Source organism: Myotis daubentonii, chromosome 4 (assembly GCF_963259705.1).
Source record: "Myotis daubentonii chromosome 4, mMyoDau2.1, whole genome shotgun sequence".
NCBI classification, from domain to species: domain Eukaryota; kingdom Metazoa; phylum Chordata; class Mammalia; order Chiroptera; family Vespertilionidae; genus Myotis; species Myotis daubentonii.
In genome coordinates, this window is record NC_081843.1 from 27,875,371 (window position 1) to 27,894,393 (window position 19,023).

General features: G+C 45.2%; 1 protein-coding gene across 11 annotated transcripts in view; it reads left to right on the forward strand.

Moving 5' to 3' along the window:
* TMC5 (transmembrane channel like 5) overlaps window positions 1–19,023 on the forward strand; it is a 68,997-nt gene that overhangs the window by 22,075 nt on the left and 27,899 nt on the right. For all 11 annotated transcript variants that reach the window (XM_059693313.1, XM_059693310.1, XM_059693318.1 and 8 more), the window contains 6 exons: window positions 3,538–4,491; window positions 6,723–6,868; window positions 9,184–9,270; window positions 15,707–15,806; window positions 17,537–17,624; window positions 18,040–18,288. In XM_059693313.1, the coding sequence (XP_059549296.1) occupies window positions 3,611–4,491; window positions 6,723–6,868; window positions 9,184–9,270; window positions 15,707–15,806; window positions 17,537–17,624; window positions 18,040–18,288 (1,551 nt within the window). In that variant the 5' untranslated portion in view covers window positions 3,538–3,610. The remainder of the gene's footprint in view (window positions 1–3,537; window positions 4,492–6,722; window positions 6,869–9,183; window positions 9,271–15,706; window positions 15,807–17,536; window positions 17,625–18,039; window positions 18,289–19,023) is intronic.

The following is a 19,023-nucleotide window of genomic DNA, read 5'->3' on the forward strand; positions in this document are numbered from 1 at the left end:
AGAGTTGTGCTTAATGAATTTACACACATACACACACACACACACACACACACACACACAGGTAACCACCACCTAGATCAAGATCTAGAACATTCCCAGCACCCCAGAGTTCTCCTCACATCATTTTCCATCTCCTCCTTTCCCCAAGCTAATTGATATTTTGACTTGTCTCACCATTTACTAGCTTGCCTGTTCTTGAACTTTGTATAAATATTGCACTCCTTGGTATCTGTCTCTTTCTCTCATCATTACATCTGTGAGGTGCATTCACGTTGTTGAATGTAGCAGTTCAGTCTTGGTTCCTGCTGTGTGGTATTTCATCTTAGGACCATGCCACCATTTATTTACTCATTCTGCTGTTGAATGACATGGGTATTGTTTTCAACTTCTGGCACATAAGGGGGGCGGGGAAGCTGCTGTGAACATTTCATTGCCTTTTGGTGGATTTATTAATTTCTTTTTGGCTTGTATTGTTGTACCTGTTTTTATCTTCTTGAATTTCATGGGTATCATTTGGCTTGTTAGATTTAATAGCTCAGGTTTTTATAGGTCATGGAAGTCCTAGACCAGTGATCGGCAAACTGCGGCTCGCAAGCCATATGTGGCTTTTTGGCCCCTTGAGTGTGGCTCTTCCACAAAATACCGACTTCTGTGCATGGGCCACGAAGTTTCAATCACACTGTACGTGCGCACCCGCACATGGTATTTTGTGGAAGAGCCACACTCAAGGGGCCAAAGAGCCGCATGTGGCTCACGAGCCGCAGTTTGCCAACCACTGTCCTAGACCATAAGTATGTTAATATCTAGTCTTACAATATAATGAAATGAATGGGTTCAATTTCCATCTTATGAAAAATAATTAGTAACAAAGCATAGTATTTAGTCTTCAGAGTACTCACAGTTTGTGTAGATGTTTTTGTTTGCAAAACTTGGCATATTGGTCAGAATACTTCGCTTTCATTTGCAAATTACAGAAACCCAATTCAAAATAACTTAAGTCAAAAGGGAATGTAATGAACCAAGTATTCAGTGGTTGTCTGCCTTCAGGCATGGCTGAATCCAGGTGCTTCAAAAATGTCAATAGCGCCCTAGCCAGTTTGGCTGGTTTGGCTCAGTGGACAGAGCGACGGCCTGCGGACTAAAGGGTCCCAGGTTCAATTCCAGCCAAGAGCACATGCCCGTGTTGTGGCCTCAGTTCCCCCCCCCACCCCCCAATACTCCCTTCCCCATAGGGGACGTGCAGGAGGCAGTCAAACAATGATTCTCTCTCATCATTGATGTTTCTCTCTATCTCTCTCCCTTCCTCTCTGAAATAAATTTTAAAAAATTTTAAATGTCATCAGCATTTGATTTCTGTTTCTATTTATCTCTTGGCTCTGTTCTCTCCCCTGTTGACATGAGAGAGCTTCTCTCTTCCCAACATGTCTGACCAAAGTCCCAGAATTGAATCTTATTGGTTATGACCCTGACCCAATCCTGTGGCCAGAAAGAAAATAATTCTGATTGGTTCATATGTCCACACCTGGACTGAGAGTGGGACTGTTGCTCAAGGAAAACTGTTTCCATAAGAGAAAGAAGCAGATGCTGGCAGAAACAAAATAAAGAAAAATGGACTTACACTATGCTGAGAAATATGGGACTGGAAAATGAACATTCTAAGACAATAGGTCATGGAAGAAGGTTAATTGTTTCTAGCTCTGATTACTCACCCGAAAGTCTAACCACTTTTGTTTGCATAAAGATAAATTTGTAAACATTAGCTGAACTTTGAAAATTGTCTACTTCCATTTTTTGAAGGCCTCACCATTCATCTAATGCTTGTTTACCTGGAGATATTTTTGTCTTTTATTTTCTCTTCCCTCTCCCCTTTCCCATATCGATTTAGTCCACAAATCCTATTGATTATTCCTTTAAATTTTCTCCCCTACTTATTATTATTTTTACTGTTACTACTGATACTACATCAGCAGTTCCAGGCTTATAGTCTATCATTGGAGCAACTCTAGTGACATAAGGACACATCTTTCCCAGTAATTCTAGTCAAAGTCTTAGAAGACTGAATAGGGTTATGTACCCATTCCTGAACCAAACCCTGGGGCAGGGGCATGGTGGACAGTGATTGGCCAGGCCTGGGTCATGTGACCATCTTTGGTACCAGGAATGCCATCAGCAATTCCTGTATCACCTGGACCAGGCGTGGGAGAGGGGCAGATGTCCAGAGGAAAATAAAGGCATTGATGCAAAAAAAAGGGGAGATGGGTAATAAGCAAGTGAAAGCAACCGATATCTGTCAGGGCCAGCCTGACGGGTTGAGCCGGGCTGAGGCAGGGAGATGGGAAATGAGAAAAGAAAGAAAGACAGGAAAGCGGGATCAGGAGGACTCCAGTTCTTGAGGAACTGAAGCAACTTTATTAGCCACACAATCCTATTTATACACAACACACTGAATAGGAGGTCTGTCAAGAGGAATGTATTCTTTGTTCCTCTTAATCTCTAAGGGAGGGACAGAACAGAAGGACAAGTTCTCAGTACAGCATATCTCAGTAAATAGTTACAGACTTCTTGGTAAGCCATGAAAGGCTGTTCTCATTCTACAAAGGTTGCTCTTATTCTACCGATAACCGCCATCCAAACAAATCTGGGAAAACTGTGTGGGTAAGGGTTCCAGCCTTGCTAGCCCCTTTAGGTGCAAGGACCTTGCCAGCTTACATCTGGCCCCCAACAGATATCCAGCACAGTTATAAATCAGAAGTGTTGAAGTTTTGCTTTATAAATTTCAACATATGTCGCGTCTATAGATTAGAGTTCATGGAACTCATAAAATCATATTTTAAAACTGGAAGGGATGGTACCGATTGTCTCCTTACCCAAGTCCTCTAGTTACCATTAACCATCTTCCTTCAGGCATTCATACTAATTTATGCTTTGAACTCTAGAACCACTAGTGCAATCAAAGGACTCAAAAAGTCCTTGTTCCTTCCAAGCTTTTGGTTCATAGTACCCCTCCTTCCCAACCGAGGGATTATATTGGTCAGGATATAAGTTTGGCCACACATATCAGAGACCCAAAGAAACAGTGGTTTACGTATGATAAATGTTTCTTTTTTTCTTGATATAAAAGCCCAAGCTGATGTGTCAGCACTGACCTGTGACATCATCAGCAACCCAGGCTTCATCCCTCTGTTGAGCTGCTATGCCTGGGGTGGTAGGGTGGGTGCTGCTTTTGTGTGCATGCCCAAGATGGCACACCATCACTTCCGCATTCCAGCCACAAGAAGCAAGGCCTGAGAAGGGGACGCATACCCCTTCCTTTTAGCAGCAAACCTGAAAGTTGTACATATGGCTTTTGCTCACACCCCACTGACCACACTAATGGCCACAGCTGGGTGCACAGGGGGCTGGGAAATGTAGACTTTATTCTGGGCAGCTGTGTACCCAACTATGAAAGAAAGAAGGACAAATACTGGGAGTTAACCAGCAACCTCTGTAGGGAAGAAAGGAAAACATCTGACCTTTTCCTTCCTTTTTGTTTTTCAGATTTAAAAAAGATACCTCAGTCGAGCAAATGCAGGAAAACTTGAACATTCCACGGTAAAGGATCTGTCCCAGCATGTGTGCCTATTACAGGAATAATGGGTATGAGGAAGAGCCGGATTACCCTGGTTATTCAGGGCCTCGGAACCACATGCAGGGGTATCTGAACACCCAGGATTATCCAGGTTCTCTGAACAACTCCGCTTACTCCAAAACCAGGGAGAACCCATACTCTGGAGACTCCAGAACAAGTCTACACTATCCCCAGTCTCTAGCAGAACCAGATTACCCTGGATCTTTGAGTAATCCAGACTATTCTGCCATCAGAAACGATCCGTACTCTGCAAGCTCCGGAAGACAACCAGGCTATCCCCGGTCTCTAGCAGAACCAGATTATCCCGGGTCTCAGAATAATTCAGACTACCCTGGCACCAGGAGCAATCCATACTCCGCAGGCTCCAGAAGTTCAGACTATCCCACGTCTCTGGCAAAGCCAGATGCCTCTTGGAGCAATCCGTACCATCCATACTCATTCAAAGAGCCAGACTACTCTGAATCTCCACGAAATCCTGACTTCGCAGGTTCCAGAGGCAGTGGAAACTATGCGGGCTCCAGAACAAATCCTGATGATCTTGGCTTCTTGGGAGAACCAGACTATCCTGGAGCTCAGGGAAATGCTACCCATCCTGGCCCCAGAGCCAATTCCAACTATCCAGGCTTTAGAAGGAATCAAGGATATGCTGGTTCCAGGATCAAACCATCCATAGATACCCTGGGAGAGCCTGATTACCCAGGTGCTGAGAATCAATCTTACTCTCCAAACTTTTTAGAGAAACCAGACTATCCCGGTGCTGAGGACTATCAGAACTCTCTGCATTTTGGGGGGGAGCCTGATTACCCAAATGCTGAAGATGATCGTGATTATGGCTCTTCCAAGACTCCGGAAATGACCAGGGGGTAAGTGCAGGCATCTCCCTCCCCTGGGGGCGGGGGCTGAATCAATGAAACTCGGTTGGCATTGTTTGGGTTAGGGACACATATTGTGGTTTTCGTGACCTGAAACTTTCATACCTACCTGTAGACCCTACCTGGGCCATGGACTCTCAGCCTGAGGCTTCAAGCCTTTACCTGAACATAGTCTTTCCTCAGCTCTTGCTTGAATAACACCTTCCTCAGGCTCCACCTGGTATCTAATTCCTGTAAAACATTTAGATCCCCCTGTTTTGACCGGCTACTTTGCAGGCCAAAGACTTGATCGTTACGACCACAAACATTTTAACCAGAAGTGTATCAACAGGAATGCATTGCAATAAAGAAAATCTTTTGAAGGTCTAACTCCATGAATTCAATTTAATTCTTCAATTGGTTATCTTTATGGCTGAGCCATTAAAAAAAAAACTTGTAATCTTCCCTCAATTTTTGGTCATTGACCAATTTTACTAGCTGCAGTTCTAGTTTGAGTGACTTAGTTCTACCAAATCTAATTTCTTCCTGGGTTAAAATTTTCAATGTCCATGTTGCCAACAAGATGTAACTCTTTAGTAAGTGTGTGGCTCAGATGATTGGAGTGAGATCCTGTACACCAAAAGGTTGTGGTTCAATTCTGGTCGGGGCACATACCTAGGTTGCAGGTTGAATCCCCATATGGGGCAGGCAACTGATAGATCAATGCTTCTCTCTCATCTTTCTCTCTCTTCCTTTCTCTCTCTCTCTCTCTCTCTCCCTTCCTCCCTCTCTCTCACACACACACACAAAAATCAATAAAAACATGCCCTCGGGTGAGGTTTAAAAAAAATTGGTAACAAATTTTACCATGTGAAATTCTAATCAATATGAGTCTCATTTTGCATGTACTATTTCTACTAGTAATATTTATGAAATCAACAAAAACTAATGGCTTGTTTTATCTCAAGGAACAAGGATATGGGATTTGGGTATGTACCAGGGTCAAAATGTCTTTGTCCTAAATAGTAAGATTAACAAGACCAGGTCAAATTGTCCTCCTTGGTCTTGTCCTCCCTGCCGGATTCATCATTCCAAAATACACTTCTGACCCTGTCACTCCTTTGCTTCTCATCTTCCATGAGGCCCTATAGCCTTTGGGGGAAAGGCTGCACCTGTGAGGACATTTTAAAATGAGGATGCCCTGGGCTAATTGTAATATGCCAGCCAAAGACTTGACCTCCTTTCTCCACTCTTATCCCTTCTCTACCTCAACCTTATATCTAAGATCAATGTTCTTGATCTTGGCTGATTCTTAGAATTACCCGACCACCTGGGAAACTTTAAAAATAATACAGATGCCTGGGCCCAACTTTCAGAGCTTCTGATTTAATTGTCTGGGTGGGGTCTGGGAATTGGTATACACATAAAATTGAGAACCATTGTTAATTTATTTAAATGAGCCAGATTAATTTATTTTCATACCATTCCCTGTATATATTCAGCACTTTTTGGTCTCATATCTTTATTTATGCTGTTCTTCATCCTTGAAATGCCCTCCTCTTAACTCTTTATGTATGAATTTATCCTTCTAATCTCAGTTTGGATATAGATTCCTACCCCTTCCCCCAAAACTCCCAGCCAGAATTCTTCTCTCCTTCCTCCAAACTACTTGGGCCTATTTTCTGATCCTCAACAATTACTACAGTGGGACCTTGACTTACGAGTGTCCCAACTAACGAGTTTTTCGAGATATGAGCCGTCTTGACCGATTTTTTGCTTTGAGTTGTGAGCTAAAATTCGGGTTGCGAGCCAGCTTCAGATACCCCACCGCTAGTTGGCGCAGCGAACGTCACAGTGAACGCCACAACATCAGCCCAGCATCACGTGTCTCACTCGTTCACTTTTTGATTTGACATACGAGTAATTTGAGTTACGAGCTCCGTCACGGAACGAATTAAACTCGTACTTGTATTATTATTGTACAAGGCCCCACTGTACTTGTATTATTATTGCCTTTGGCTATTTCTAAGACGCTCGACCGGGTTTTATTGGGAGTTCCTTGAGGGTAGATACTCCAAGTCTTTATCTTTAAGTCCCCAGTTCCCAGCCCATGCCTAATACATGGTTGGTATTTATTTGGCAATTGTAACATGGATGGATGGATGAATGGATCAATGGATGAATGGGTGACTGTCCTTACCATGCTACTGGATGGATGTTGATCCATCATGTTGGGATTTCAGGGTGCTCAGCAGAACATCTTCAGTCCATCATGGGCGTGTCAGCCCCTTGGGCTTGCTTGCAAGGCAGCATGAAGAATATCCTGAAAACATTGAAATGGAATCCATGGAGATGGCAAATCCCTATGGCTACTCTGATAATGGCTATGGTAAGCATTTGTTAAAATGAGATCATATCCTGGGAAGAAAGTAAAATTCAGTGGACTTAGGGCAACAATCATTAAAGATTTACAGTAATAGAAGAATTGGTGTATCTCTCTTCACTCAAGCACCCACATTACAAGGAATGAGAACTCAGTGTCTAGAGAAGAAGAAGTATCATTAAGTATCAGAGCAGGCCAGGTAGGAGTTGTGCGTACGTGATGTAGCCAACGTCCAGGTTCCATGCCTTGCGGTTATGCGGGGAAATGTGGGTTCAGTGTGACCAGATCCTCAGATTTTTTCTAAAGAAGTGAGAAATCTTTGTTTTTATGTGAATGCCCCCCTCCCCCGATTTTTACATGCTCCAAAAAAATAATAAAAATGTAAAAAACTCTGAGCTGGGCAAACAAAATCACTGGTGAGCTAAATTCAGTTTGTGTGCTGCCCGTGGCCAGCTTTAGACAGTCAGCACCTGTGTATTCGAAACCTACTGTGAGGCACAGGGAGTAAGAGGCAGCTCTGCCCTCAAGTTACTTAAAGCCTGAGTGGGTAGGTGACACCGGCACATTAAGACTTAAGAAAAGGAGCACGCAGACTATTAATATGAGAAAAATCACATCATCTTCAGAACCTGCTGTGTAAAGGTTTGGCTCTGGGAGGCAAAGTAAATTCTACCAGTTCTTATCTTGTCAGAGGAAAAGGGGACTTGTTACGGGTAGAGGAAGCCAGTTTATTAAGTCAATGTTATAGGAATTTAGAGCCCACGGGGACAAGAAAAGGTAGGGGTGTTCAGCCAAGAACAGGATGAGGGGCCCAAGTGCTGGTTGGAGCAGATGGAGGGTTGATCAGCCCTGCAGAGGCAGGCGGGGAAGAGTTGGAAGCAGGCAGAGAGGAGGGGGTGGGGTGCATTGCTGTGCACTAATGAGAAACACCCACTGTTACACATTTGCATAGAAACACTCATTTAATCTATTCCAAACGTTATGCCACGCATGATCAATGGGGCAAAATCAATCCCAAGGGATGAAATTTTATTTTAAAAGGCCATAAAAAACCTTCCTCCTTTTTATATATAAAGCACAGATACACATACTGCACATGAATAGGTATACAGTCTAATGTATAGTCTATCTGTGGTATTAACTTTTCATGGGGAAGGGCAATGAGGAAGAAATGTCTAAAAAGACACCTATGGGCCAATAATGAATAAAAGATACTATGTCTGGTTTAGAGGCTAAGATACGGAAGCTCAGAGAGGTTAAGTAACATGCCCAAAGGCATGGCACACAGCGAATAAGTAGCGAACCTGGGAATTGATCTTTGGCGAGAAGTTCCGGAGCCTCCTGCAGTGCAATTTTGTGCATGTCACCATCAGAATGTGCTCCGTTTCCTCTTTGAGGTGTTGAGCCTTTAGTGTTTACCATGGGTTGAATCAAAATATGGTGAAATGGGACACTGTCATGAAGACGCTGAGACTGGACTCTGTCCCTAGGAAAATCGTGTCATATTTTCCATTCATTTATGCACCATCATAAAATGCTAGGAAGGAACCTCTAGAATCATCTAGATAAATTTTTTTTTGCTTAAATTTTTTTAAAAATTAAGACTATTTTTTAGGTTCACAGTAACATTGAGGGGAAGGTAACAGAAATTGCCCATGTATACCCCCAGCCCCCACATAAGTAGCTTCTGTTATGATCAAGATCCCCTCCAGCGTTGGTACATTTGTTACAATCAATGGACCTACGTGACACATCATTATCATCCAAAGCCCATAGTTTACATCAGTGCTCACCCTTGGTGTCATACATTCTATGGACTTGGATAAGGTATAATAAACATGTATCCATCACTATGGTATCATACAGAATAGTCTCGCTACCCTAAAGCCCCTTGGTCCTCCACCTAGCATCCCTCCCTCCTGGACAAGTATTTTTCAAACAATTAACTAGTTGTGAAATTAATTTTTTTAAATGAAATGGAAAAGAATCAGAATATATCAGAATGCTGTTTATGTAGTCAAGCAAAGTGTTGTTTTGGAAAACTTGTTTTTTAGTTTTTTTAGTTATTCATGTGAAGGTATGTCCTGGATTTCAGTGTAACAATTATTTTTAACTATACTTATAGTCAAATGAAAACCATCAATCAAGGCCGTTTGCATTGAATAGCATTGGTTTTGAATTTGTGTCCTATTTTTCACCCAAGTGCTAATCATTAGTCTGTTAGAACCTTGAGGTCAGGGTCTCAGTCTTACTGACCATTGTTTGCTCTGTAATATCTAGTGTGGTGGTTAATGGTGATGTCTCCTGCCTCTTCATTCCAGTGAACCCTGCTTATGTGGATGAAAGTAGCCCTGGCCCAACTTATGGAAATTCACCGCCTGGAGGTGATTGGTACAAGTCATCCCAAGGTAAGACAGTGACCAAAAATTCAACCCTAGAGACATTGCCATTCAAGCAATGCAGACATTGCCATTTCTTCTTAGCCTCCAGTGTGGTACTAAGCAGTACAGTACTTCCTAAATTTATCATAATGGGGGTTTCTTTTAGACATGAAGAATTTTTTCTCTTCTATATATCAAGGTGGCTTCATTAGGATTCTTCTGGTTGCAAGTGACAGAAACCCAAGTCACACTGGCCCAAAGTGAACTTATTGGCTTGTGCATGGGGAAGGATATGGGGGAAACAAAGAATTGAAGGTAGAATTACTTTCCGGCACCTGTACAGTGCCTGACACATTACTAGTGCTCAGAGATATTTGTTGAATGAGTTACAGCAACCAGGGTCTCTGCATGTGAAGCCAGGGGTTTATTGCCACCTGGACTCTCTTTTCCTCCATCGATTTCTCACCTGTGCTCGACTTCTCCACAGGCCAGGGGGCTTGACCAATAGCAGGACTAGATACACACCCTCAGCTCAACAACCTCATCAGAAAGTCTTTCTTTCTCCCTGGGTCTGTTAAGTCAGTGCTGAGAAATGACTCTGTCCAGCACTTTTTGGGGCCATATGCCCACTCGGGGACTAATCATTTTTACCATGGGGAGGAAGATTGGGTCACATGTTCATTCTGTGGCTAATAGATCTAATGGTGAGGTGGCAGCGCATTGATCAACTTTTTTCTGAATCGTCATATAAGTATTAATGATGGAGGAGTGTAGAAGCAGTTGGACTGGTGAAAGACAGAAGGCTTTGAAATCAGTCAGGAAGCTTTGTAATGACCACTGTGTGTCACAATAAAGGTCTGATCAGAGGCAGAGACTAAGAAAGAAAAAGGATACCCCATCAGTGTTGCTCAGAAGGTCATGTTTTGATTCATAGTCAGGGCACGTGCTCGGGTTACGGGGTCAATACCCAATTGGAGTATGTGCAGGAGGCAACCGGTCAGTGATTCTCTCTCATCATTAACGTTTCTATCTCTGAAATCAATAAAAAAGAATTTTTTTAAAAGAAATAAATAAAAATGAAGAAGCAGAGGAGAGAGGCCATGGAATGCTGGAACCTAGAGGCAAATCTGTGAACAATAAACAAACCCATGGCGTCCTCTATCTAACAACAAAAATTGAGGATTTCCATGACTTAACACTATAGTATTTCTCACCTTCAAGCCCCCCATCTCATATGATAACTAGAGGCCCGATGCATGAAATTCGTGCAAGGGGCTCAGCCCTAACAGCTGCCTCAGCCCTCGCAGCCCTGGCTTCCTCCAGAAGGTCGTCTGTAAGGTCATCCGGACAGTTGTTCCACTGTTCCGCCCTCTGGTCTAATTAGCATATTACGCTTTTTATTATTATAGAAATGTAGCCTCATTCTTAAGAGCCTTCTCAAGGGGGTGTGTATCTTCCACAAAGGCTAGCTATTGCTACTTGGGAGAGAAAACCATGGGGACATAAACAATCTCCGTTTGGTTCCCACTGGAGCAGAGAATGACTTTAACTTTGGGGAAAAGAAAAGTCTTTAAACTTCTTCAGACTGCTCTATCTAGCCAGCATGAGGTTTGGGGCTCTGGTAAAAGAGGAGCCCCCAGGAAGCAGAGAGAGGTAAAGAAATGAAGGACCCAAAAATGAACCTGGCTTTCTTCACTGTTTGCTTTGAGTTAGTTCTGATTCTCCAACCATGTACAGTTCATTGGAGGACAGCCTTCTGATCAAGGGCCACTTTGATGGATTATGCTGTGCACCTAAGGGAGCACCTGGCACAGGGTGGGTGCACATAAATATGCATTCTTTTATGAATGAAGGAGCAATACATCGACATCTTGTCCCATGAAGGGGCCAGATGTGAAGTGATTAAGAGGCCCTGCTTTGGGGCCAGACAGAGCTGGGTCTGCTCTGCTACTTTCTGCTTTAGTGACCCCAGTTTTCTTGCTATAAAATAGGAGTTATTAGGATACCTACTTCATAGGGTGATGATGAAAATTAAATAATATATTCTATTTAAGGTACTGGTCTTGCCATAATGGCAGATATTACTGTTCATTATCGTTGGTGGGGAGGAGAAGAGTTCTAGTCCAATCCTGCTGTTTAATGAGTGTGACGGGGAAGAGGGTCAGTTCATTTCTCTGTACCTCAATTTCTCCAATTATTAAATTGGCATCTGGGCTGAGGGGATTTCCAAATCGGGTCATTGGGATAGGAATTGTGTTCAGGTGCCTGGCACTGAAATTGGACGGTGGCTTAGCAACAAAGGGGTTTATTTTTCTCACGTAACAGGAAATGTGGAGGGAGGGAGTCAATGTTTGTACGGCAGCTCTGCCCATGTGTCCTCAAGGACTGAGGCGCCTTCCATAGCTTTTTCCTCCACCAACCTCAGCAGGTGAGTGTTTTCCCTCCTGTTTTCAAAATGGTGGCCTCTAGTCAGGAGGAAAACCAGGCCAACTGTCACCTTTTATTTTCTATTTATTTATTTTTTAAAATATATTTTATTGATTTTTTACAGAGAGGGAGAGAGACAGAGAGTTAGAAACATCGATGAGAGAGAAACATCGATCAGCTGCCTCCTGCACATCTCCTACTGGGGATGTGCCTGCAACCCAAGTACATGCCCTCAAGCGGAATCGAACCTGGGACCCTTCAGTCTGCAGGCCGACGCTCTATCCACTGAGCCAAACCGGTTTCGGCCAACTGTCAGCTTTTAAAGGGCATTCTGGCACAGAACGGAATTTGGAATCTCAGAAGGAAGGCAGGGAAGAGTGGGTGGGTGAGCAGTGATCAACCAAAGAACTTGCATGCATATATGAATAACCCATGGACACAGTCATAGGGTGGTGAAGGGCTGGGGGTTGGGAGCAGGCTAGAAGGGGTCCATGGGGAAAAAGGAGGACATATGTAATACTTTTAACAATAAAGATTTAATAATAAAAGATAAAGGACATGCTGCCCTAGCTGGTTTGGCTCAGTGGATAGAGTGTCGACCTGTGGACTGAAGGGTCCTGGGTTTGATTCCGGTCAAGGGCACATACCTCAGTTGCAGGTTTCCCGGGCCCTGGTCGGGGTTAGTGCAGGAGGCAACCAATTGATGGGTCTCTCTCACATCGATGTTTCTCTCTCTCTCTCCCTCTCCCTCCCACTTTCTCTAAAAACCAATAGAAAAATATCCTCAGGTGAGGATTAACAAACAAAATAAAAATAAAAGGCATTCTGGAAGGTACATATTTCATTGGCCAAAATGGGGTCTTGGGTCCACCCTTAGCCACAAAGGAAGCTGGGAGAATTTTAACTGGGCACAGTCCTTGCACAGGAAAGGAGGCTGCTGCTGGTAGGAGAAAAGTGGAGAACGGGTATTGGGAGGCAGACAAGTATCAGCGTTGGCCACGCAAGGTGATCAGGAGATAATAATTGTTTCACTATAAACCCACCTAGATTTATGTAGGCATATAAAATTATGATTATAAAATATGAGTTTTAGGCCAGAGGCACCAAACTGAAAAGAAAATCTGGCCCTTTGGTCATGAGGCCTTTAGAAGAACCTCTGACTTGTGGTTCTAGAGCCCCACTGTCTTTAATGAAGGGTTCTGTTTCCGGTTTCTTCCCTAGCTACGGAGACAGAACTCTTCAGGAAAACACACCTCCTCCCAGGAGACGCCTCCAGTGTAGATGTGGGGAGTTAGGCTGTGGTTTGTGTGAGGCTGACTTTGGCAGTGTCATCCTGGCATTTTTAAACGTGTGAATGGAGCCTCCCTCTGTGATGTTAGCCCGCTTTTTGGTGGTTCTCACCAACGCCGGGTGTGACCGCTGCGTGAGGTCTGGGGAGGCCACCCCTGTGCAGAACTAGGCTTGGAGGAGGCGAGAGATGCTGTCTGATGACCAAGTGAATGAAATCATCATTAATGTTGAGAATGTTCCACCTGGGGTCCAAAACCACCGATCCTCAAATCTGAGTGTTCCAGCGAAGTCGGGGGTGAACTCCAGCTTTGGCATGGTCTCGTCTGTATCTGACATCGATGTGAAAGACCCTCAGGTTTACAGCCGCCAGAATGACAGGAAGGCCAAGCAGTTGCTACGGTTTTCACCTTTGAATGAATCGTTTTCTCAGCCGCATCATAGCCCAGACCTTGTGGACATGGACACGCCTTGTACTTCCCATGAAAACATTCAAGGTAGTAAGTTGCTGGGGCAAATGAGCAAAGACAGCTTGCAAGTGACCCCCAGGGATTTTTAGTTTTAAGACATCAAGTAGGTTGAAGATTTGGTAGATGACCCAAGGATGCCAGGGACTGAGGAAGGGGGTCACTTTGAGAGCATCTAACACCTAAAAAGGAGTTGAGCTTGATCAAGCTGATTTCGTGGGCCTCGCTCTCTGCTGAGCACTTCCTTTCTGTTATCCATCGAATTTAGTTGTAGTTTCTCCCCATGCTCCACACCTCTAAGGCAGGCATGCTTGTCATTTCCATCTCCTTGATGAGGAAACTGAGGCTGAGGGAAGTTAAGTGATCTGGCAGATCTGGGACCCAAATGCAGGTCTGTCTGATTCCCAAGCCTGATACCTTAACCACCACCCTGTTCTGCTTTGGCCCAATTCCTTCCCACCCTGGATTCGGCAACATAGGATGCCTGTTATTGTCAAGTCCACCATGAAACCAGTTCTCAGCTGAGACCTCCCTGCCTCTCTGCTCTGGAGGTCAGCACTGTTTGGTCATTTAGATGCCGTTTCTGTTTCATTCCATAAAACTGGAGGCATACAGTCCAGCCTCTCTCAATGATTTCTAAGAGGGAAAAAAAAAAATCCACTTACACCAAAGCATTATGTGGGCTTACCCCCTTAAATGAAGACTGGGGCATCTTCTGTCAGGCTGCTGTCTCCTTGAATCTGTTTTTTTTCTCCCTCCTTCTCCTTTCTTTCTCTCTGAGAAAGAAACACAAATTCCTCGTCTTCGACCAAGTGATTTGGTGGCCCTCTCCTGGGGACTCTTGATTACAGAATCCTATATAATAAAAGTATAATATGCAAATTGTCCCCTCAACTGGGAGTTCGACCAGAGGGCGGGACGAGCTGGCCAACCTCCCAAATCCCCTTCCCCGGCTGGCCTGGCCTGATTGGCCCCGATCGGGGCTGGCCAGCTGGACCCCACTGTGCACAAATTCGTGGACTGGGCCTCTAGTGTCATTATAAAATGAGAGGTTCTGACCCAATAGCTTGACCAGGGAGCCATCCCACTCCCTCATTTGGTGCCCCAGCCGGCCCCCAGCTGGCTCCCTCTCCGTTCCGAGATGATGACAGCACTTCCAGGTGTCATATGTGGACACAACTTCCAGAAGCAGGATGTCTTTGCCTTGTGTTTTGAGCGTTGCCTTTTTGAGAAGGAAAAGCTTTGCCAAGAAGCTCCTCTGCAGACCACCCCTCACAGAACATTGGCCAACATCTTGTCACATGCCTGTGCCTAAATCGCTCACCTGCAAGGGGACAGGACCTTCAGGATGGGCTTGGACTCATCGGGACCCATCCCGGGTGCCTGGAGAGGGGTCCCACCCTGAAGAAGCTCGGGGCCATGTGAGGGAGAGGGTATATTTCTAAACAAAATTGGGATTCTATTAAAAAAGGAGAGATGACTCTGGGGAAGGCCGCCAACAGTATCTGCCACACTGACCCAAAATGTGATCACGAGTTATTGGGAGAAAAGGTGGGGAAGTCATTCCAGGTGGAAGAGCGTCTGACAACAAGCAGGCACTGCAAGAAGGTGGAGTCCAGGGGGCCTGGAGTCAGGGGGACAAGAGAAGTGATGTGGAATATTAAAGTGAGGGACATTAAGGTGCAAGATGTTATTGCCATGGAAAAGGAAAGCATTGAACTGGAATTGCGTGCACACTATCCTTTTCTTTGGCTTTGAGGTTCAACACAGATGCTTGCTGTCCACTTGTTTTTATCTGTGACGTTTGGGATCATTGAGTCCATACATTCTTCGTTCTGTGTGCTCTTATAAAAACACTAGAGGCCTGCTGCACGAAATTCACGCACAGGGGAGGGGGGTGTGTGGGGGGGAGTCCCTCAGCCCAGCCTGTACCCTCTGGCAGTCCATGAGCCCTCGGGGAATGTCCAACTGATGGCTTAGGCAGTCGGACATCCTTAACACTGCCACGGAGGCAGGAGAGGCTCCTGCCACCACTGCTGCCCAGCTTCTGGCTGGGCAGCGCTCCCCCTGTGGGAGTACACTGACCACCAGGGGCGGCTCCTGCATTGAGTGTCTGCCCCCTGGTGGTCAGTGCGCATCATAGCGATCAGTCATTCTGCAGTTTGGTCAATTTGCATATTAGCCTTTTACTATATAGGATGCTCTAACTTCAGCACCATATTTTAAAATGTCATTACTCTGTTAAAGGGAAAAAAATAAACTCCGTCTATTTTCTTCCACAGGACAAAAGTTAATCGCATCTCTGATACCCATGACATCTAGAGAGAGAATTAAAGCCATCCGGAATCAGCCAAGGACCATGGAAGAGAAAAGGAAGCTTCGGTATGGATCAAAAGCTTTTCTTCTTTCCCAGATTTTTATGCCAATCTCAAGCTTCTACTTTTGCCCCATCTCAGAAAGATAAGAAATAAACAAATGCAACAGAAGAGGCCATCTTCCTACAGAAAATTCCACATAATCTCTTGTTGCCCAGAGTGGAGGCTGTGTGTGCTAGTGGCCAGCATCCAAAGAGTAGTGTGTGGAAATAGGGAAAGTAACTTTCTAGAGATGACATCCATCTAACACTGCCTCGGCCAAGTGATCAAGGTTGACATCTTCAGAGATGAGTCATGTGATCAGAAGGACATATCCCTCTGTGGCACTCTCTCTTGAAACCGGGAACCCTAATCTAACCAGAGAAAAAAGTCAGGAAGACCACAATTTGGGAGGGAGGGAGTATATTTCTACAAAATACCCAACCAGTACTACTCAAAATTATAAAATCATCATAAATGAGGAAAGTCTGCGAAACTGTTATAGACTCGAGGATTCTAAAGAGACATGGCAACTAACTGCAATGTGGATGGGATCCTTGAATAGAAAAGTCCAGCCACCTCGGTCTCCTAGGGGTTTCGAGTGTCCCTATGCATGGGACAGTCCTTTATCCATACGATGAACCCCTTCCCTCTTACAAGACTTTATTCAAAAGTCCCGCTATTTCAAATTGTAACACAGTCCCCACCCTAGCATTACCCATCTCCTTACCCTGCTATTTTCCTTTTTCTTCCCCATAATACATATTACCTTGTAACATGCCATGCAGTTTACCCACTTTATTATTATACTAGAGGCCCGGTGCACGAAATTCATGCACAAGAGGGGGGGTCCCTCAGCCTGGCCTGCACCCTCTCCAATCCGGGACCCCTCAGGGGATGTCTGACTGCCTCTCACAATCCGGGACCACTGTCTCCTAACCGCTCGCCTGCCTGATCACCCCTAACGCCTCTGCCTGCCTGCCTGATTGCCCCTAACCCCTCTGCCTGCCTGCCTGATCATCCCTAACCCCTCTGCCTGCCTGCCTGATCAGCCCTAACTGCTCCCCTACTGGCCTAATCACCCCTAACTGCTCCCCTGCTGGCCTTATTGCCCCTGCCTCTGCCTCGCCCTGCACACGGGACCCAGGATTCCTCCCTCTGGCAGGCCGCAGGCACCCAGGACCCGGCCGGCTTCATCCAGGCCAGCCATAGCCGCAGGGGACCATGGGCGGGCGGTTTCACCTGGGCCGCAGCCGCAGGCGCTGGCGCCTGGGACTATGGGGCGGCAGCTTGTCCCTCTCCCGGGCCACAGGTGCAGGCACAGCCTCTGGCACCCAGGACCATGGAGCAGACGCCCTGTCCCTCTCCCGGGCCGCAGCCTGGCTGGCCCCCATTCCTGTCTCGCGAGCTCACTTGTGCCTGGCTGGTCCCCATTCCTCTCTCCCCAGTGTTGAGTGTCTGAACTGTTATGGTGTGAAGGCGTGAGGAGTGATGACCATTTGCATATTAGCTCTTTGTTATATAGGATTTATCACTTATTCTCTTTCTCTTCCAACTAGGATGTCAACCCCATGAGGCAAGAAAATCCCCCCCCCTCTCTCTACTTGTCTTGGGATTTAATGTCATAGTAATAGATTTTATTTTTTTTTAATTGGTCTCTTTATCTCCACCTGGGATGTAGTAGGTGCTCGATAAACATTTGGGGAATGAATGTATTACAGCGCTTGCATCTCTCACTTGCTTCTGCTGTTCCCCTAGGAGAATGGTTGACAAAGAGAAAAGTAAGCAGTCCCGACGTATCTTTGAGCTCAACTGCTGCACTCAGTGTTTGAATTCCATTTCCCTGGTAAGTCCGCCTGTACTGCAGTCAGAGAAATGAGCACGAGAGGGTGAAAACGGGGAGGTGGGAGAGTGGGGAAAACGGGGACTCACAGGGGAGAAGAACCAATTTCAGGGCTGTTTTACTGAGGCCATAAAAATGGGTCAGTGTAGGTGTGGGGAAACCAGGTGAGTGTGCAAAGGTCTGGGTTATTTGGGCAATGTAGCCACTGTGAGTGTCACCTTCAACAGCAAATCTGGGAAAATAATAATGCACTCCCTTTAGGGGATGGGTCTGCAGATTAAATGAGATGACATTTGCAAATGCCTAACGAGGTGCCTGGCACATTGTAACGCTCTAGAAACTGTGGCCGTTTTTGCTATTGTGGGACCTGCTCAATAGATACTTGTTGAGGGAATGTCAAGCCTCATCTTAACCCCAGGCATACCGGAGATGCAAGAACATCCTGTCGGAGCTGCTCAATTCCATCAGCCTATGGCAGAAGACGCTCAAGATCATCGGAGGCAAGTTTGGAACCAGCATCCTGTCCTACTTCAACTTTTTGAGGTGGCTTCTGAAGTTCAACATTTTCTCATTCATTGTGACCTTCAGCTTCATCACAATCCCTCAGTTTACCGTGGGCGGAAACAACGCTCTCCAATTCACAGGCCTGGAATTTTTCACGGGAGCGGTAAGTTCTCCGTTTCCCCCACTGAGAGTTCACCACCTTGGGAAACCCAGAGACACACCTTGCTGGTCACTGTGCCAGACCTCTCACTTTTTCCTGGGAGCCACTGAGGGGGAAAGTGGGTGTTTAAATAATGTTTTTCTTTTTCCCCCAAAAAGAAACATGCACAACATAGGAGACTTTCTGTCTCCAGAAGCAACAGCGTATGTTGTACATATGCCTCCTTTTCTCTTCTTTCACAAAAGATTAATTATTCATATGTACTGCCTATGATCTGCTTTCTGCACCTAATATGTGGGGGGTTTCTCGTGTCGGTGTTCATAGATTTTCTTTTTTCTCTTTCTTCCTATAAACTGTAATGCTCCTAAAATTCCTGCTACAGAGGAGAAAAAACCAAGAGAAGTCCATTTTACCCTTCTTCCCTTGTTTAACTCCCCACTTCAGAGGGTATCTTTGACCACTGTTTTTCTCACTATACCAACATAGAGATATACATGCATAGGTAGGTAGGTAGGTAGGTAGGTAGGTAGGTAGGTAGGTTGACAGATAGATATTCTTTTTAAAAATAAAAATAGGGTAGGATGCTACGAGTCTTATTTTGCAACATGTTTGGCTTTACTAGGTATCTTGGGTATGTATATAGGCCCATGTTCTTCTATGCAATAGCAACCACGATTCATTTACCCAGCGCTTTATCAAGGCACAGAGCCCCTCCCTTGTGAGCTCGCCTTCTAGGAG